This window comes from Nerophis lumbriciformis, linkage group LG23 (assembly GCF_033978685.3).
Source record: "Nerophis lumbriciformis linkage group LG23, RoL_Nlum_v2.1, whole genome shotgun sequence".
Taxonomy (NCBI): Eukaryota; Metazoa; Chordata; class Actinopteri; order Syngnathiformes; family Syngnathidae; genus Nerophis; species Nerophis lumbriciformis.
In genome coordinates this window covers 2286984-2301238 of record NC_084570.2, presented here as the reverse complement: position 1 = coordinate 2301238, position 14255 = coordinate 2286984, and the positions used below count along the sequence as shown (strand labels likewise).

At 40.8% G+C, this 14255-nt stretch overlaps 1 protein-coding gene across 1 annotated transcript in view; it reads left to right on the top strand.

The window, feature by feature from the left end:
- Positions 1-14255, top strand: part of ect2l (epithelial cell transforming 2 like) — a 41856-nt gene that overhangs the window by 2645 nt on the left and 24956 nt on the right. The window contains exons 3-6 of the mRNA XM_061985333.2: positions 7207-7319; positions 10077-10239; positions 10315-10570; positions 10645-10816. Of these exons, the coding sequence (XP_061841317.2) occupies positions 7207-7319; positions 10077-10239; positions 10315-10570; positions 10645-10816 (704 nt within the window). The remainder of the gene's footprint in view (positions 1-7206; positions 7320-10076; positions 10240-10314; positions 10571-10644; positions 10817-14255) is intronic.

Sequence of the window (14255 nt, the reverse complement as noted above, 5' to 3'; positions counted from 1 at the left end):
GTAAACACAGACACGCCCCCCCCCCCCTCCCCTCCCCTTTCCTCCCCTCCCCTCCCGTCCCCACACCCACACCCACACCCAGACACACACAGAGCGCGCCTCCGGCTTGTGACACAAGAACATTCAGAAGGACGACACCGCAGCACTCCAATAAAACACACTCAGATCTTCTGTTTCTAGCCGATACCACATAAAAAATAACGTAAAATAACACAGTAACGCATCATGTAGTAACGGTAACTAAGTTACTGAATATAAAAAATAACGCGTTAGATTACTAGTTACCGCTGAAACTAACGGCGTTACAGTAACTGTTACTGTAACGCGTTACAGTAACAGTTACAATGCAGTAACGCGTTACAGTAACAGTTACAGATCAGCTGATCCTTAAGATCAGCCGATCAGCTGCTGTTGACGGTCCCTGACACAAGGCTGAAGCTTAGAGGTGACAGAGCTTTCGCCGTTGCTGCTCCCAAGCTCTGGAACGACCTACCCCTGAGTGTTAGACAAGCCTCCTCTCTTCCTGTTTTTAAATCTCTCTTAAAAACATACTTTTATTCCATGGCTTTTAACACTGAGTGATATCCATCCTGCAATGGCGCCCCATAATACACCTGCTGTGATCCTGTTTTTATGTTTTTATTAATTCTATTTTAATTATTTATTTTTTATCGTGTTCTGTTTGTGTTGTGTTGTGTTTGCTCGGTACTTGTTTTATCTTTTAACCTGCTCATTGTACAGCACTTTGGCTACCCCTGTGGTAAATTTTAAATGTGCTCTATAAATAAAGTTTATTTATTATTTATTATTACTTTGTAACACGTTAGTCCCAACACTGCTTCTAACAGGATGAGACAACTTCTGGAAATGACTGGCGTAGATTGGCCAAAGGTATAGATGTGTGTGTCCAAGTTTAAGGAAACAGCAGGCTGTCTTCTTCTAATGAATGTATTACAATCTTTGGCAAGCTAAGTGACGTTTGCTGTGGTCTGGAACAACATGGCAAACACATAACTATGAGAAATTCAGCCAATATTACATACAAACAATGTGTCATGAGACATGCAAAACTAAATTATATACAAAGAAGATAAAAGTAAAGTAAATTAAATGAGCTCAAATATGGTATAATGATGCAATATGTACATACAGCGAGCCTAAATATACCTGATTAGCACTCCGACAAGTCAATATCATCAACAAAGCGCACCTTTGTGCATTCACGCACAGCATGAAACTTTTGGTGGACAAAATGAGACAAAGAAGGAGTGGAAGATTTTACATGTAAACAAACTGTTGCGTCACGGTCCACACTATGGTGAGTTCAAGAACCGCCAAAATTAGTAGGACAAAACGATGTTCACCCAATACTGTCATAAGTGAAGCATACACACAAACATATTAAACAGTGAGCTTTCTAACAATTGGGAAGGTTTGTGTCGTGTTTGTCTTCAAACAAAAAACATACTAAAACAAAAAAAAGATTTTTCCACCATATTTTTCCATTTTCAAACCTTTTTTGAAAATGCTCCAGAGAGCCACGAGGGCGGCACTAAAGAGCCGCTTGCGGGTTGCTGACTCCCATTTTGGCCCATTACAAAAAATAATTTGCTTCAATCATTTAACACTCTAAAACAGTGATTCTCTGTGGTACGCTTGCTCCATCTAGTGCAGGGGTGCTCATTACGTCGATCACGAGCTACCGGTCGATCTCGGAGGGTGTGTCAGTCGATCACCAGCCAGGCATTAAAAAAATAGTCCTAAAAATGAGCGATCATAAATCTTCACTATGACGTCACTTTCGTCACTTGATTGACATTCACGGCACTCGAGGGTCTTCTGAGAAGACACTGGCTGCTGCCAGCTCATTAAAATTACCGACTGGAAGGCGAGAAACACTTTATTTCAACAGACTCTGGCGCCGTACCTGTCGTCAAGACTCCAAAGACCGACTGCACAGTTGCACAGTTGCGCTAACAAAATAGGAGTCTCAGAAAGCTGGCGTGCACAAGCTAGCAAGCTACGGAGTTTGCCGACAATGTATTTCTTGTAAAGTGTATACAAAGGAGTACGGAAGCTGGACAAATAAGATGCCAAAAACCAACCACTTTCATGTGGTATTGGACAGAAAGGAGGACTTTTTTTCTCCTCCATTCAAAAATGCGGACCTTATCAGCACCACTGTCTGATTCCTATCAATGCAAGTCATCAGAATCAGGTAATACACCAACTTATATTCTTGTCTTCATGAAAGAAAGGAATCTATATGTGTTAAACATGCTTGTATTATCTTTATTAACAATATTAACTATATGTGTTAAACATGCTTGTATTATCTTTAAACACCTTTAACTTATTAACAATATTAACTATATGTGTTAAACATGCTTGTATTATCTTTAAACACCTTTAACTTATTAACAATATTAACTATATGTATTAAACATTCTTGTATTATCATTAAACACCTTTAATTTTTTAACAATATTAACTATGTGTTAAACATGCTTGTATTATCATTAAACACCTTTAACTTGTTAACAATATTAACTATGTGTATTAAACATGCTTGTATTATCATTAAACACCTTTAATTTTTTTAACAATATTAACTATATGTGTTAAACATGCTTGTATTATCTTTAAACACCTTTTACTTGTTAACAATATTAACTATATGTGTTAAACATGCTTGCATTATCTTTAAACACCTTTTACTTGTTAACAATATTAACTATATGTATTAAACATACTTGTATTATCATTAAACACTTTAATTTTTTAACAATATTAACTATATGTGTTAAACATGCTTGCATTATCATTAAACACCTTTAACTTGTTAACAAAAACATATATTTCATAAATAAGTAAATGTAAATTATATATATGAATGAGGTAGATCCCCACGACTTGATCAATTGAAAAGTAGCTCGCCTGCAGAAAAAGTGTGAGCACCCCTGATCTAGTGGTACGCCAAGTAATCACTTGATTAAAGTACAGAGTTTTATTTGCATATATTTAAACACAGTGTTACTCTTCAAACTGTGTCTAATGTTACAGCGGCCAACATTACTAAATATATTTGTTAAACAAAAATGTTGCCTTTTTTTAAATGAATACTGTATTTTAATGTTGGTTTGTTTCTTGAGGTGGTACTTAATGAAAAAAGTTTGAAAACCACTGCTTTAAAACGTTTACACACTAAAACGTAAGAAAATAAACAGCGCCCAAATAAAAATAATGCTTTTAGGAAGTTAAAACAACATTTAAAGGTATTTCTACCAAGAAAAGTATAGTGTGTTTATATTTTTAAATAATCATAATATTAAATGAAGTGAATTAATTCACTCATATTATGTTCCACATATGGTGAATGTTTATATTCTCCTTGGAGAAAGCAAACCACCAAGTTTAATTAAATAGTGCTATTTCAGTTTGAGCACATCAATGGATAAGGCCTCTTAGTTTGATATTCGCAGGTGGATTGAATCACTTCTTGTAAGAAAAGAGGCTCTAATTGGGACTTCAGAATGTTGCATAGATAATGTTTTACAGATCATCTTCAAGTCGCTTTCTGACAGTCACTTCAGGATGCGCCATTTTGTGGGCGGTCTTATTTACGTAACTCACCTTCGGCAGCGTCTTCTCCCCGTCATCTTTGTTGTAGCGGTGTAGCGTGCAAGGACGGGAGTGGAAGAAGAGTCAAAAGATGGAGCTAACTGTTTTAATGACATTCAGACTTTACTTAAATAAAAAATGGAGCAGCATCTCCTCATCCGGAAACAACCACACAGGAAATGTGTCCCGTGAAAAATCGTCCGACCGAAACTCTAATAACCAAAGTTCCTTGGGTGAATAATGTAAACTCACTACGCTGGTATGTTTTAGCGCTTTCATGGCGAGTTTACTGACAGATATAAGTAAGAACTTTACACTACTTTATATTAGAAATGGCAACAGCGGAAGATGAATGTCCCATAACAAGAAGACATAGAAAAATAAGTTTATTGACTACGGCGCAGATGCACGCAATTTTTCAGGATTTATGCAGATCCCAAATACAGATCAGCAGCTACCAGAAGGTAAGAAAAGTTGCTTTAGCATAAAATTGCGGGGAAAAAAACGCCATATAATATGTCTTACCTTATACACACGCCATAATAATAATGTTTAATGCGCCGACAATCCTTCAAGCGGTCCGGCTTCATAGCTTACCAAAGTCGCACTAAAACATTTTGATAGATTTTTGAGCGCCGTGTGTAATGTTCTTTATTCTCAATGGAACATTTAAAAAAATGTTGGTGTTGTTTACTTTACACCCATCATAGTGCAGCCTACACTTATCTCTTATGTTTGACTGCCATCTACTGGTCACACTTATCATTACACCATGTACCAAATAATAGAGCTTCGAGGTGGGTAAGCTCAACCAAACGTATTCCTTACATTAGGCGTTATAAGGCGCACTTACGAGTTTTGAGGGAAAAAAATGATTTTAAGTGCGCCTTATAGTCCGAAAAATACATCCACCAAGAATCACAATAACAAACCCACTCACCATTTCATCAAATGTCATTGGTATAAATGCATTACATTACAGCTTTAAGATATTTGATGTCTCCTCCTTTTTGGGGTACGTACACTGCAAAAACTGAAATCTAAGTAAGATTAAATATCTCAAATGAGGGTGATATTTGCTTATTTTCTGTCTGAAAAGATAATTCTTCTCACTAAGCAGATTTTATGTTAGAGTGTTTTACTTGTTTTAAGGGTTTTGGTCCTAAATGATCTCCGTAAGATATTACAGCTTGTTGCTGAGATTTGATGACCTATATTGAGTAAAACATGCTTGAAACTAGAATATCAAATATTGCAAAGCTGTGTCATCAACACTCACAAGTATAAAGCTACTTTTTTTAAAGTAATCATTTCTTATTTCAAGCATAAAAAAAAAAATCCTGACTTTGACACAATTGTGTCTCATAATTAAAACAGATGACGGCCAAATGGACTTTGCTGTTTTATTTTCAATGAAACAATAGAAAAGACGTACTCATATAGTAGTACAGTTGGCACAGTACAGTAAACAGACAGTTAATATTTAAACATTTAACAAGTGACATTTCTAACAATTTTGAACAGAAATAGTTCATGCACATTCAGATAAATTCTTCAAAATTACAATTAAAAAAATTTTGACCGGGGGCCGGGCTGTATATATGCGCACTAATTGACTGAAAGAGCACGCACTTGGCGCGATGATGTCATGTTATCCATGGAAAAATGCATTTTTAGACAATATAATTTGCCTGAGCGGCTAGGAGACCCTGAGAGTAACAAGCGGTTGCCTTGTTGCCTTTCCATTAAGAACAATAAATTCGTTTTTAGTATAAGTTTGCTGGTTTCAAGAAATGTAATGCCGAGCGCATATCATTATGTCAAGATAATGGCACTAGCATTTACTTCATTTAAGAATATTTTTCAACATATTGAGCAAAAATGTCTCATATTATTTTTTTCTACCAAGAAAAGTGCACTTGTTATTAGTGAGAATATTCTTATTTTAAGGTATTTTTGGGTTCATTGAAGTTAGCTAATTTTACTTGTTTTGGAAAGTCTTGACAAGCCAATTTTTCTTTTTCTATTGGCAGATAATTTTGCTTAGTTCAAATAAAATACCCCTCATTTTTGTATTTTTTTTCTTGTTTTTGAACACTGACTTTTTGCAGTGTATCAAAAACACAACTTACAAACAAACTTTACTTTTTATGTGTCAATGCCAACATGTTCCACCCTCTTAGCTTAAAGGCCTACTGAAATGCAATTTTCTTATTTAAACGGGGATAGCAGGTCCATTCTATTTGTCATACTTGATCATTTCGCGATATTGCCATATTTTTGCTGTAAGGATTTAGTAGAGAACATCGACGATAAAGTTCGCAACTTTTGGTCGCTGATAAAAAAGCCTTGCCTGTACCGGAAGTAGCAGACGAGTAGCGTGACGTCACAGGTTGTGGAGCTCCTCACATCCGCACATTGTTTACAATCATGGCCACCAGCAGCGAGAGCGATTCGGACCGAGAAAGCGACGATTTCCCCATTAATTTGAGCGAGGATGAAAGATTTGTGGATGAGGAAAGTGAGAGTGAAGGACTAGAGGGCAGTGGGAGCGATTCAGATAGGGAAGATGCTGTGAGAGGCGGGTGGGACCTGATATTCAGCTGGGAATGACAAACAGTAAATAAACACAAGACATATATATTCTCTATTAGCCACAACACAACCAGGCTTATATTTAGTATGCCACAAATTAATCCCGCATAACAAACACCTCCCCCCTTCCGTCCATATAACCCGCCAATACAACTCAAACACCTGCACAACACACTCAATCCCACAGCCCAAAGTACCGTTCACCTCCCCAAAGTTCATACAGCACATATATTTCCCCAAAGTCCCCAAAGTTGCATACGTGACATGCACATAGCGGCACGCACGTACGGGCAAGCGATCAAATGTTTGGAAGCCGCAGCTGCATGCGTACTCACGGTACCGCGTCTGCGTATCCAACTCAAAGTCCTGGTAAGAGTCTCTGTTGTCCCAGTTCTCCACAGGCCAATGGTAAAGCTTGACTGTCATCTTTCGGGAATGTAAACAATGAAACACCGGCCGTGTTTGTGTTGCTGCAGTCGGCCGCAATACACCGCTTCCCACCTACAGCTTTCTTCTTTGCTGTCTCCATTGTTCATTGAACAAATTGCAAAAGATTCACCAACACAGATGTCCAGAATACTGTGGAGTTTTGTGATGAAAAGAGACGACTTAATAGCTGGCCACCATGCTGTCCCAAAATGTCCTTTACAATCCGCGACATCACGCGCTGACGTCATCATACCGAGACGTTTTCAGCAGGATATTTCGCGCGAAATTTAAAATTGCACTTTAGTAAGCTAACCCGGCCGTATTGGCATGTGTTGCAATGTTAAGATTTCATCATTGATATATAAACCATCAGACTGCGTGGTCGGTAGTAGTGGCTTTCAGTAGGCCTTTAAGTTCTTAATAAGGTAACTGAAGACAAATGATGCCGTGCAGTAGAGACTTCAAAGTAAATGTATTACGTTTCAAAAAAGAATGTTGTGTTGGAATAGATTATATTGTGTGGTTGTACCAAATGCGTTCATGAATCATCTGTGCTGCCAGTTATTTGAGGAGAGGATCAACCTGATACTCCACTGGTTTGATCTGTGGACAGACCGACAAAGGAAACACATGCTGCAGTCCGTGCTCGCACGCTGCACCAAGCCCCAACTCAGGTAAAACTTTCTTTTTAAAGGGGAACATTATCACAATTTCAGAATTGTTAAAACCATTAAAAATCAGTTCCCAGTGGCTTGTTACATTTTTCAAAGTTTTTTTCAAAATTTTACCCATCACGCAATATCCCTAAAAAAAGCTTCAAAGCGCCTGATTTTAACCACCCGTCCATTTTCCTGTGACGTCACATAGTGAAGCCAACACAAACAAACATGGCGGAAAGAACTGCAAGCTATAGCGACATTAGCTCGGATTCAGACTCGGATTTCAACGGCTTGAGCGATTCAACAGATTACGCATGTATTGAAACGGATGGTTGTAGTGTGGAGGCAGGTAGCGAAAACGAACTTGAAGAAGAGACTGAAGCTATTGAGCCATATCGGTTTGAACCGTATGCAAGCGAAACCGACGAAAACGACACGACAGCCAGCGACACGGGAGAAAGCGAGGACGAATTCGGCGATCGCCTTCTAACCAACGATTGGTATGTGTTTGTTTGGCATTAAAGGAAACTAACAACTATGAACTAGGTTTACAGCATATGAAATACATTTGGCAACAACATGCACTTTGAGAGTGCACACAGCCCAATTTTCATCAATTAATATGTTCTGTAAACATACCCTCATCGGCGCTCTTTTCCTGAAAGCTGATCTGTCCAGTTTTGGAGTTGATGTCAGCAGGCCAGGGAAGCTAGGGTCGATAGGGGGTTTAGCTCGCTCGTCTGCGGGAACAAACTGCCGCCATTGCTTGCCGTGCTAGCGAGGCCCTTTGTCCCTGAATTGCTCACACACTCCGGCAGATTGAATGGGGGTCTGGCGGCAGATTTCTTTGACTGAAAGTTTTTAACGATATCCTCCTGTCCACTGATTCTGGTAAATATGTTGTCCTGGTGCTTTTAGATCTGTCTGCTGCGTTCGACACCGTCGACCACGCCACCTTAATCACTCGTCTTGAGAACTGTGTGGGCATTAAGGGCGCCGCCCTCAACTGGTTCCGGTCGTACCTAACCGACAGGAGTTTTTGTGTAAAAGTAGACAGTTTTATGTCGTCCACAGCTCCTTTACCACATGGGGTCCCCCAGGGCTCAATCCTTGCCCCAATTTTATTTGCGCTTTACCTTCTCCCCCTTGGTTCTATTTTTAGGAAGTACAGTATTGCATTTCATTTTTATGCCGATGATTGCCAGATTTATTTTCCCATGGCACAAAATAACACGGTTCAACGTCTTATTGACTGCCTGCACGACATCAAAGTCTGGCTTTCAGCTAACTTCCTGAGCCTAAATGAAGATAAAACAGAAGTTATGTTGTTCGGTCCAAGTCGCTCTCCCTCCCCCAACGTTGACCTCGGCACTCTGACCCCGTATCTCAGCGACTCTGTCACAAACCTGGGGGTAAAGTTTGACTCAGATTTTAAATTCGAAAAACAAATCAGCAGCGTCGTTCAAAAAAGCTTTTATCAATTACGCCAAATAGCGAAAGTGAAACCGCTTCTATCAAGACATGATCTTGAGAAATTAATCCACGCTTTTATCTCGACTCGTCTTGATTACTGTAATGCCCTGTATGTTGGCATTAGCCAGGCCTCCCTCGCCCGCCTGCAGCTCGTGCAGAACTCTGCTGCTCGTCTGCTAACACAGACCCGCAGACGTGAGCACATCACCCCTATTTTAGCGTCCCTTCACTGGCTCCCTGTGCGTTACCGAATACATTTTAAACTCCTTTTATTTGTTTTTAAATGTCTAAACAACCTCGCGCCAACCTATCTCTCCGACCTCCTTCAGCCTTACTGCCCCACCCGATCCTTAAGATCAGCCGATCAGCTGCTGTTGACGGTCCCTGACACAAGGCTGAAGCTTAGAGGTGACAGAGCTTTCGCCGTTGCTGCTCCCAAGCTCTGGAACGACCTACCCCTGAGTGTTAGACAAGCCTCCTCTCTTCCTGTTTTTAAATCTCTCTTAAAAACATACTTTTATTCCATGGCTTTTAACACTGAGTGATATCCATCCTGCAATGGCGCCCCATAATACACCTGCTGTGATCCTGTTTTTATGTTTTTATGTTTTTATTAATTCTATTTTAATTATTTATTTTTTATCGTGTTCTGTTTGTGTTGTGTTGTGTTTGCTCGGTACTCGTTTTATCTTTTAACCTGCTCATTGTACAGCACTTTGGCTACCCCTGTGGTAAATTTTAAATGTGCTCTATAAATAAATAAAGTTGATTTGACTTTATCATTGGAAATGCATCTGATTTGAGTGTCGCAGGATGTCCACACATTCTTGCCATCTCTGTCGTAGCATAGCTTTCGTCGGTAAAGTGTGCGGAACAAACGTCCAATTTCTTGCCACTTTCGCATCTTTGGGCCACTGGTGCAACTTGAATCCGTCCCTGTTCGTGTTGTTACACCCTCCGACAACACACCGACGAGGCATGATGTCTCCAAGGTACGGAAAACAGTCTAAAAAACGGAAAATAACAGAGCTGATTTAACTCGGTGTTTGAGAAAATGGCGGATTGCTTCCCGATGTGACGTCATCGCGCCGAGAGCGAATATTAGAAAGGCGTTTAATTCGCCAAAATTCACCCATTTAGAGTTCGGAAATCGGTTAAAAAAATATATGGTCTTTTTTCTGCAACATCAAGGTATATATTGACGCTTACATAGGTCTGGTGATAATGTTCCCCTTTAAATCCATACACCAGAACACTGACCATGTGTGTTTTCACCACATATCTGAATGGCCCGAGCAGGTCCTGTAGAGATCTGCTGGTCAAAACTCTTCCGGTGACTCGAGTGGATATGGCGGCGGTTTTGCCTCGCTTCCTGTCACTGTACATCATGTCATTCCTGTCCCCTCTGGACCTCTGCTATGCTGCCCAAGTCAGCTGGCACTGGAGATTATTGTCTGAGCAGGTGAAAAAGGTCATAAGGTTAATGCTGCGGGATTGTGTATGATCCTTGGTAGTTTCATCAATTGCCTCTTCTTAGGACTGTCTGTGGGCGGGACGCTGCATCCGACAGGGCTGGTTTCTTCCCTACACACCTGGAGAAAAGGAGTTTGGTGTCTGGAAGAACCACTACATCTACTGCGTCAACACACTGGACCGGCTGACCCCCCGTGAGGCAGCACGACAGTACGGAACCCTCAACCAACCTAGCGACGAGCCAGCGGAGGAAGTAGAGGAGAGGCTGCAAAAGAGGATGGTCCGGCAGAGTATCAGAGCGAAGATTGAAGAGGAGAAGAGTGAGTCAATTTGAAACAAATCTAAATCACTAATGGAACACAACAGCAAATATTGTTATTGTTGTTTTCTGCAGGGATGTCACTGACTTCCAGGAGAGCCTGGAGCAGCAGCACAAAATTGGGGGAATCTGGAGGTGGTAGCATCCAAACCAGAATTTCCTGGTCCCCAAGGACTTTCGAACCTCCAGGCGTCAGCCTGAGCACAAGCAGAGGGCTGAGTTTAGAGCGAGCCATGTCATTCAGCAGGTCAGACGTGGATCTAACGCAGAGGTCGGGAACCTTTTTGGCTGAGAGAGCCATGAAAGCCAAATATTTTAAAATGTATTCTCGTGAGAGCCATATAATATTTTTTTAACACTGAATACAATAAATGCGTGCATTTTTAAGTAAGACCAACATTTTTTGAGTATAATAAGTCTCTTATTCTTTTTAATAACATTGTAATTCTGAATCGATCCAATAATTAATAAAATAATTCTTACCATTAATGCGACTTCTTGAACAGGTGCAGTAGAAAACAGATGGATGGATTAAAATGCATGAGAATGTTTTATAATTTGAACGTTATTTTTAACACTGCGATTACCAGTGAATTATTCATTACTTATCGTGTTAAGCAATGTCAGATAAGATTTATCTGAGAGCCAGATGCAGTCATCAAAAGAGCCACATCTGGCTCGAGAGCCATAGGTTCCCTACCCCTGATTTAACGCAACATTCTGAAATTGCAATATCAGTAGCAGCTTTCAATCAATCAATCAGTCAATTAAGGTTTATGTACAGTATATGTAGCTTATAATTACCAGTACCTCAAAAGGCTGCACAAACCACGATGACATCCCCTGATCTGAAACTCACATCCGGGCAAGGAAAAACTCCCCAAAATGGGAAAAAGTAGAAACCTTGGGAAGTGGCCGCAGATGTGAGACCCCTCCTCCTGGGTGACTGGCTCCAATGGATGCCAAGTGTGTACAGAACCTACTCAGTGGCCTAGTGGTTAGTGTGTCCGCCCTGAGATCGGTAGGTCGTGAGTTCAAACCCTGGCCGAGTCATACCAAAGACTATACAAATGGGACCCATTACCTCCCTGCTTGGCACTCAGCATCAAGGGTTGGAATTGGGGGTTAAATCACCAACAATGATTCCCAGGCACGGCCACCGCTGCTGCCCACTGCTCCCCTCACCTCCCAAGGGGTGTACAAGAGGATGGGTCAAATGCAGAGAATAATTTCGCCACACCTAGTGTGTGTGCGACAATCATTGGTACTTTAACTTTAAATGCTGCTAAAAGCAGCTGTTTTCTATGCAGTTCTGTATCGATTGGCGATAGTGTAAGTGTACTCAATGCTGTGACCGGGTGAATATATATATACAGTCATCTCTCATTTATCACAGTTGGTTCTGGACATGCCTGCAATGAACACATTTCCACAAAAGAGGCAATCATTATAAATGGAATATTTTCATAGCTAGAGCATAAAAATACTATGTAAGACCTTTTGAATATGTTTTTCAACATTTTAAGAAACTTCTACACATTAAATAACACCTTTAAGTCATTTTTACAATATTCTAATCCAGGGGTCGGCAACCCGCGGCTCCGGAGCCGCATGCGGCTCTTTGATCACTCTGATGCGGCTCAGCAGCTTACTTGCCGAACCCCCCAATTTTCCCGTGAGACTTCCGGAATTTAGTGACTCTCGCAGAAAACTCCCGGGATTAATATTCGCCGATTTTCACCCTTACATCTATAATAAGGGCGTGCCATGATGGTACAACATTTGACGCCCTCTACAATCTGTATTATTAGTGTGCCAGCCCAACCACTTGTTATACAGTATGCATCTTCTGCTTGCACACGTACGTGACAGCAATGCATACTTGGTCAAAAGCCACCCAGGTTACACTGACGGTGACCATATAAAACAACTTTAACACTCTTACTAATAATGCGCCACACTGTGAACCCACACCAAACAAGAATGACAAACACATTTCGGGAGAACATCTGCACCGTAACACAACATAAACACAACAGGACAAATACCCAGAATCCCATGCAGCCCTGACTCTTCCGGGCTACATTATACACCCCTGCTACCACCAAACCCCGCCCCCACCCCAACCCTGCTCCCTCACACATCACCCCCCCACCCCCTCTCTTTGCGTCGGTTGAGGTGGGCGGGGTTTGGTAGCGGGGGTGTATAATGTATCCCAGAAGAGTTAGGGCTGCATGGGATTCTGGGTATGAGTTCTGTTGTGTTTATGTTGTGTTACGGTGCAGATGTTCTCCCGAAATGTGTTTGTCATTCTTGTTTGGTGTGGGTTCACAGTGTGGCGCATTCTTAGTAAGAGTGTTAAAGTTTTTTTTATACCGCCACCGTCAGTGTAACCTGTGTGGTTGTTGAGCAAATATGCCTTGCTGTCACTTACGTGAGCAAGTGGAAGCCCACACCACGTGTGGCTGATCAGGCACGCTGGTTGTAGTGGGTGCTATATGCTATACCATCTCGGCACGCATGACGCTGACAATCGCAATTCACATAAAACCCGCGTGCCGCACCAGCATTCAGATTCCATATTAAGGTGTGGGCCGTGTGTCTGAGACTCTTGGTTTATACATAGCACAAAGCAAAAAAAAAACTTTGTATGCAGTGTTATTTCATTTTAAATTTCAAAAAATGTTTGCGGCTCCCATTGTTTTCTATAATTTGTGAAACTGATCAAAGTGGCTCTTTGACTGGTAAAGGTTGCCGACTCCTGTTCTAATCCAATATAGTAATGCTGCTTGAGGCTGAGTAAATCAATGACCATGACACTGAACAACACACTTAGATTGGTTTGGTCACCTCTAGTGGCCAATACTACTGGAATATTGGTATTTTTAGGGAATTTGGAAATGCTTAATTTAGGCCAGAAATTTTGTGGAATAAGCTTTAAAAAGAAGAAGAATTAAAACTGGGCGCCGAGAAGGAAATTATGAGAGGAAATAAACTAAATAACTTTTACATGTGTTTCAATTCTGACAATGTTAGTGAATGCGTTGCAGTTTACTTAATACATGTGATTTGTATAAAGACCCAGTGCTAATTGACCCCTATTCCGTAACTAAAGTTATGAAATCTGTCCACACAAACAAAGCAACTGGCCCACATTACATGTCTGCCTCTAAAAACGTTTTGGAGGAGCTTAATCCTGCTTGGCACAAGCTATTCAAGCGCTCTATTGACACCCACGCTGTGGCAGTACTGTGGTAAATATCCACCATAACCCTATCCGTAACAATAGGTGACCCCCCCCTCAGTTTGACAATGAGTATAGGTCAGTTTATTTGACCTCAAATGTTTGTAAATGCTTTGAAAGGCTGATGTTGGAAGACTTACGCACACAGGTGGAACCGTTGCCCATTAAATTCCAATTTGCTTATGCTAAAAATTGCAGCACAAGTAATGCTATTGATACTGTTGTATATTGCTGGTCTTGTCATCGCCGTTCGGACCTGAGGACGACTTGGTGTTGTCAATTGATCAAAGATGACGCCGGCGAGGAATCGTTGAACAAAGCGTTATTTGGTCAAACGAGCGTCTGACTGGAACTGCAGCTCCCAGGAGAAAAGTATCGGCCTGATATTACTATCTCTGTTTCTGCCCAGACAACTTCTCCTTAAGTATCCCTTACATTGTGG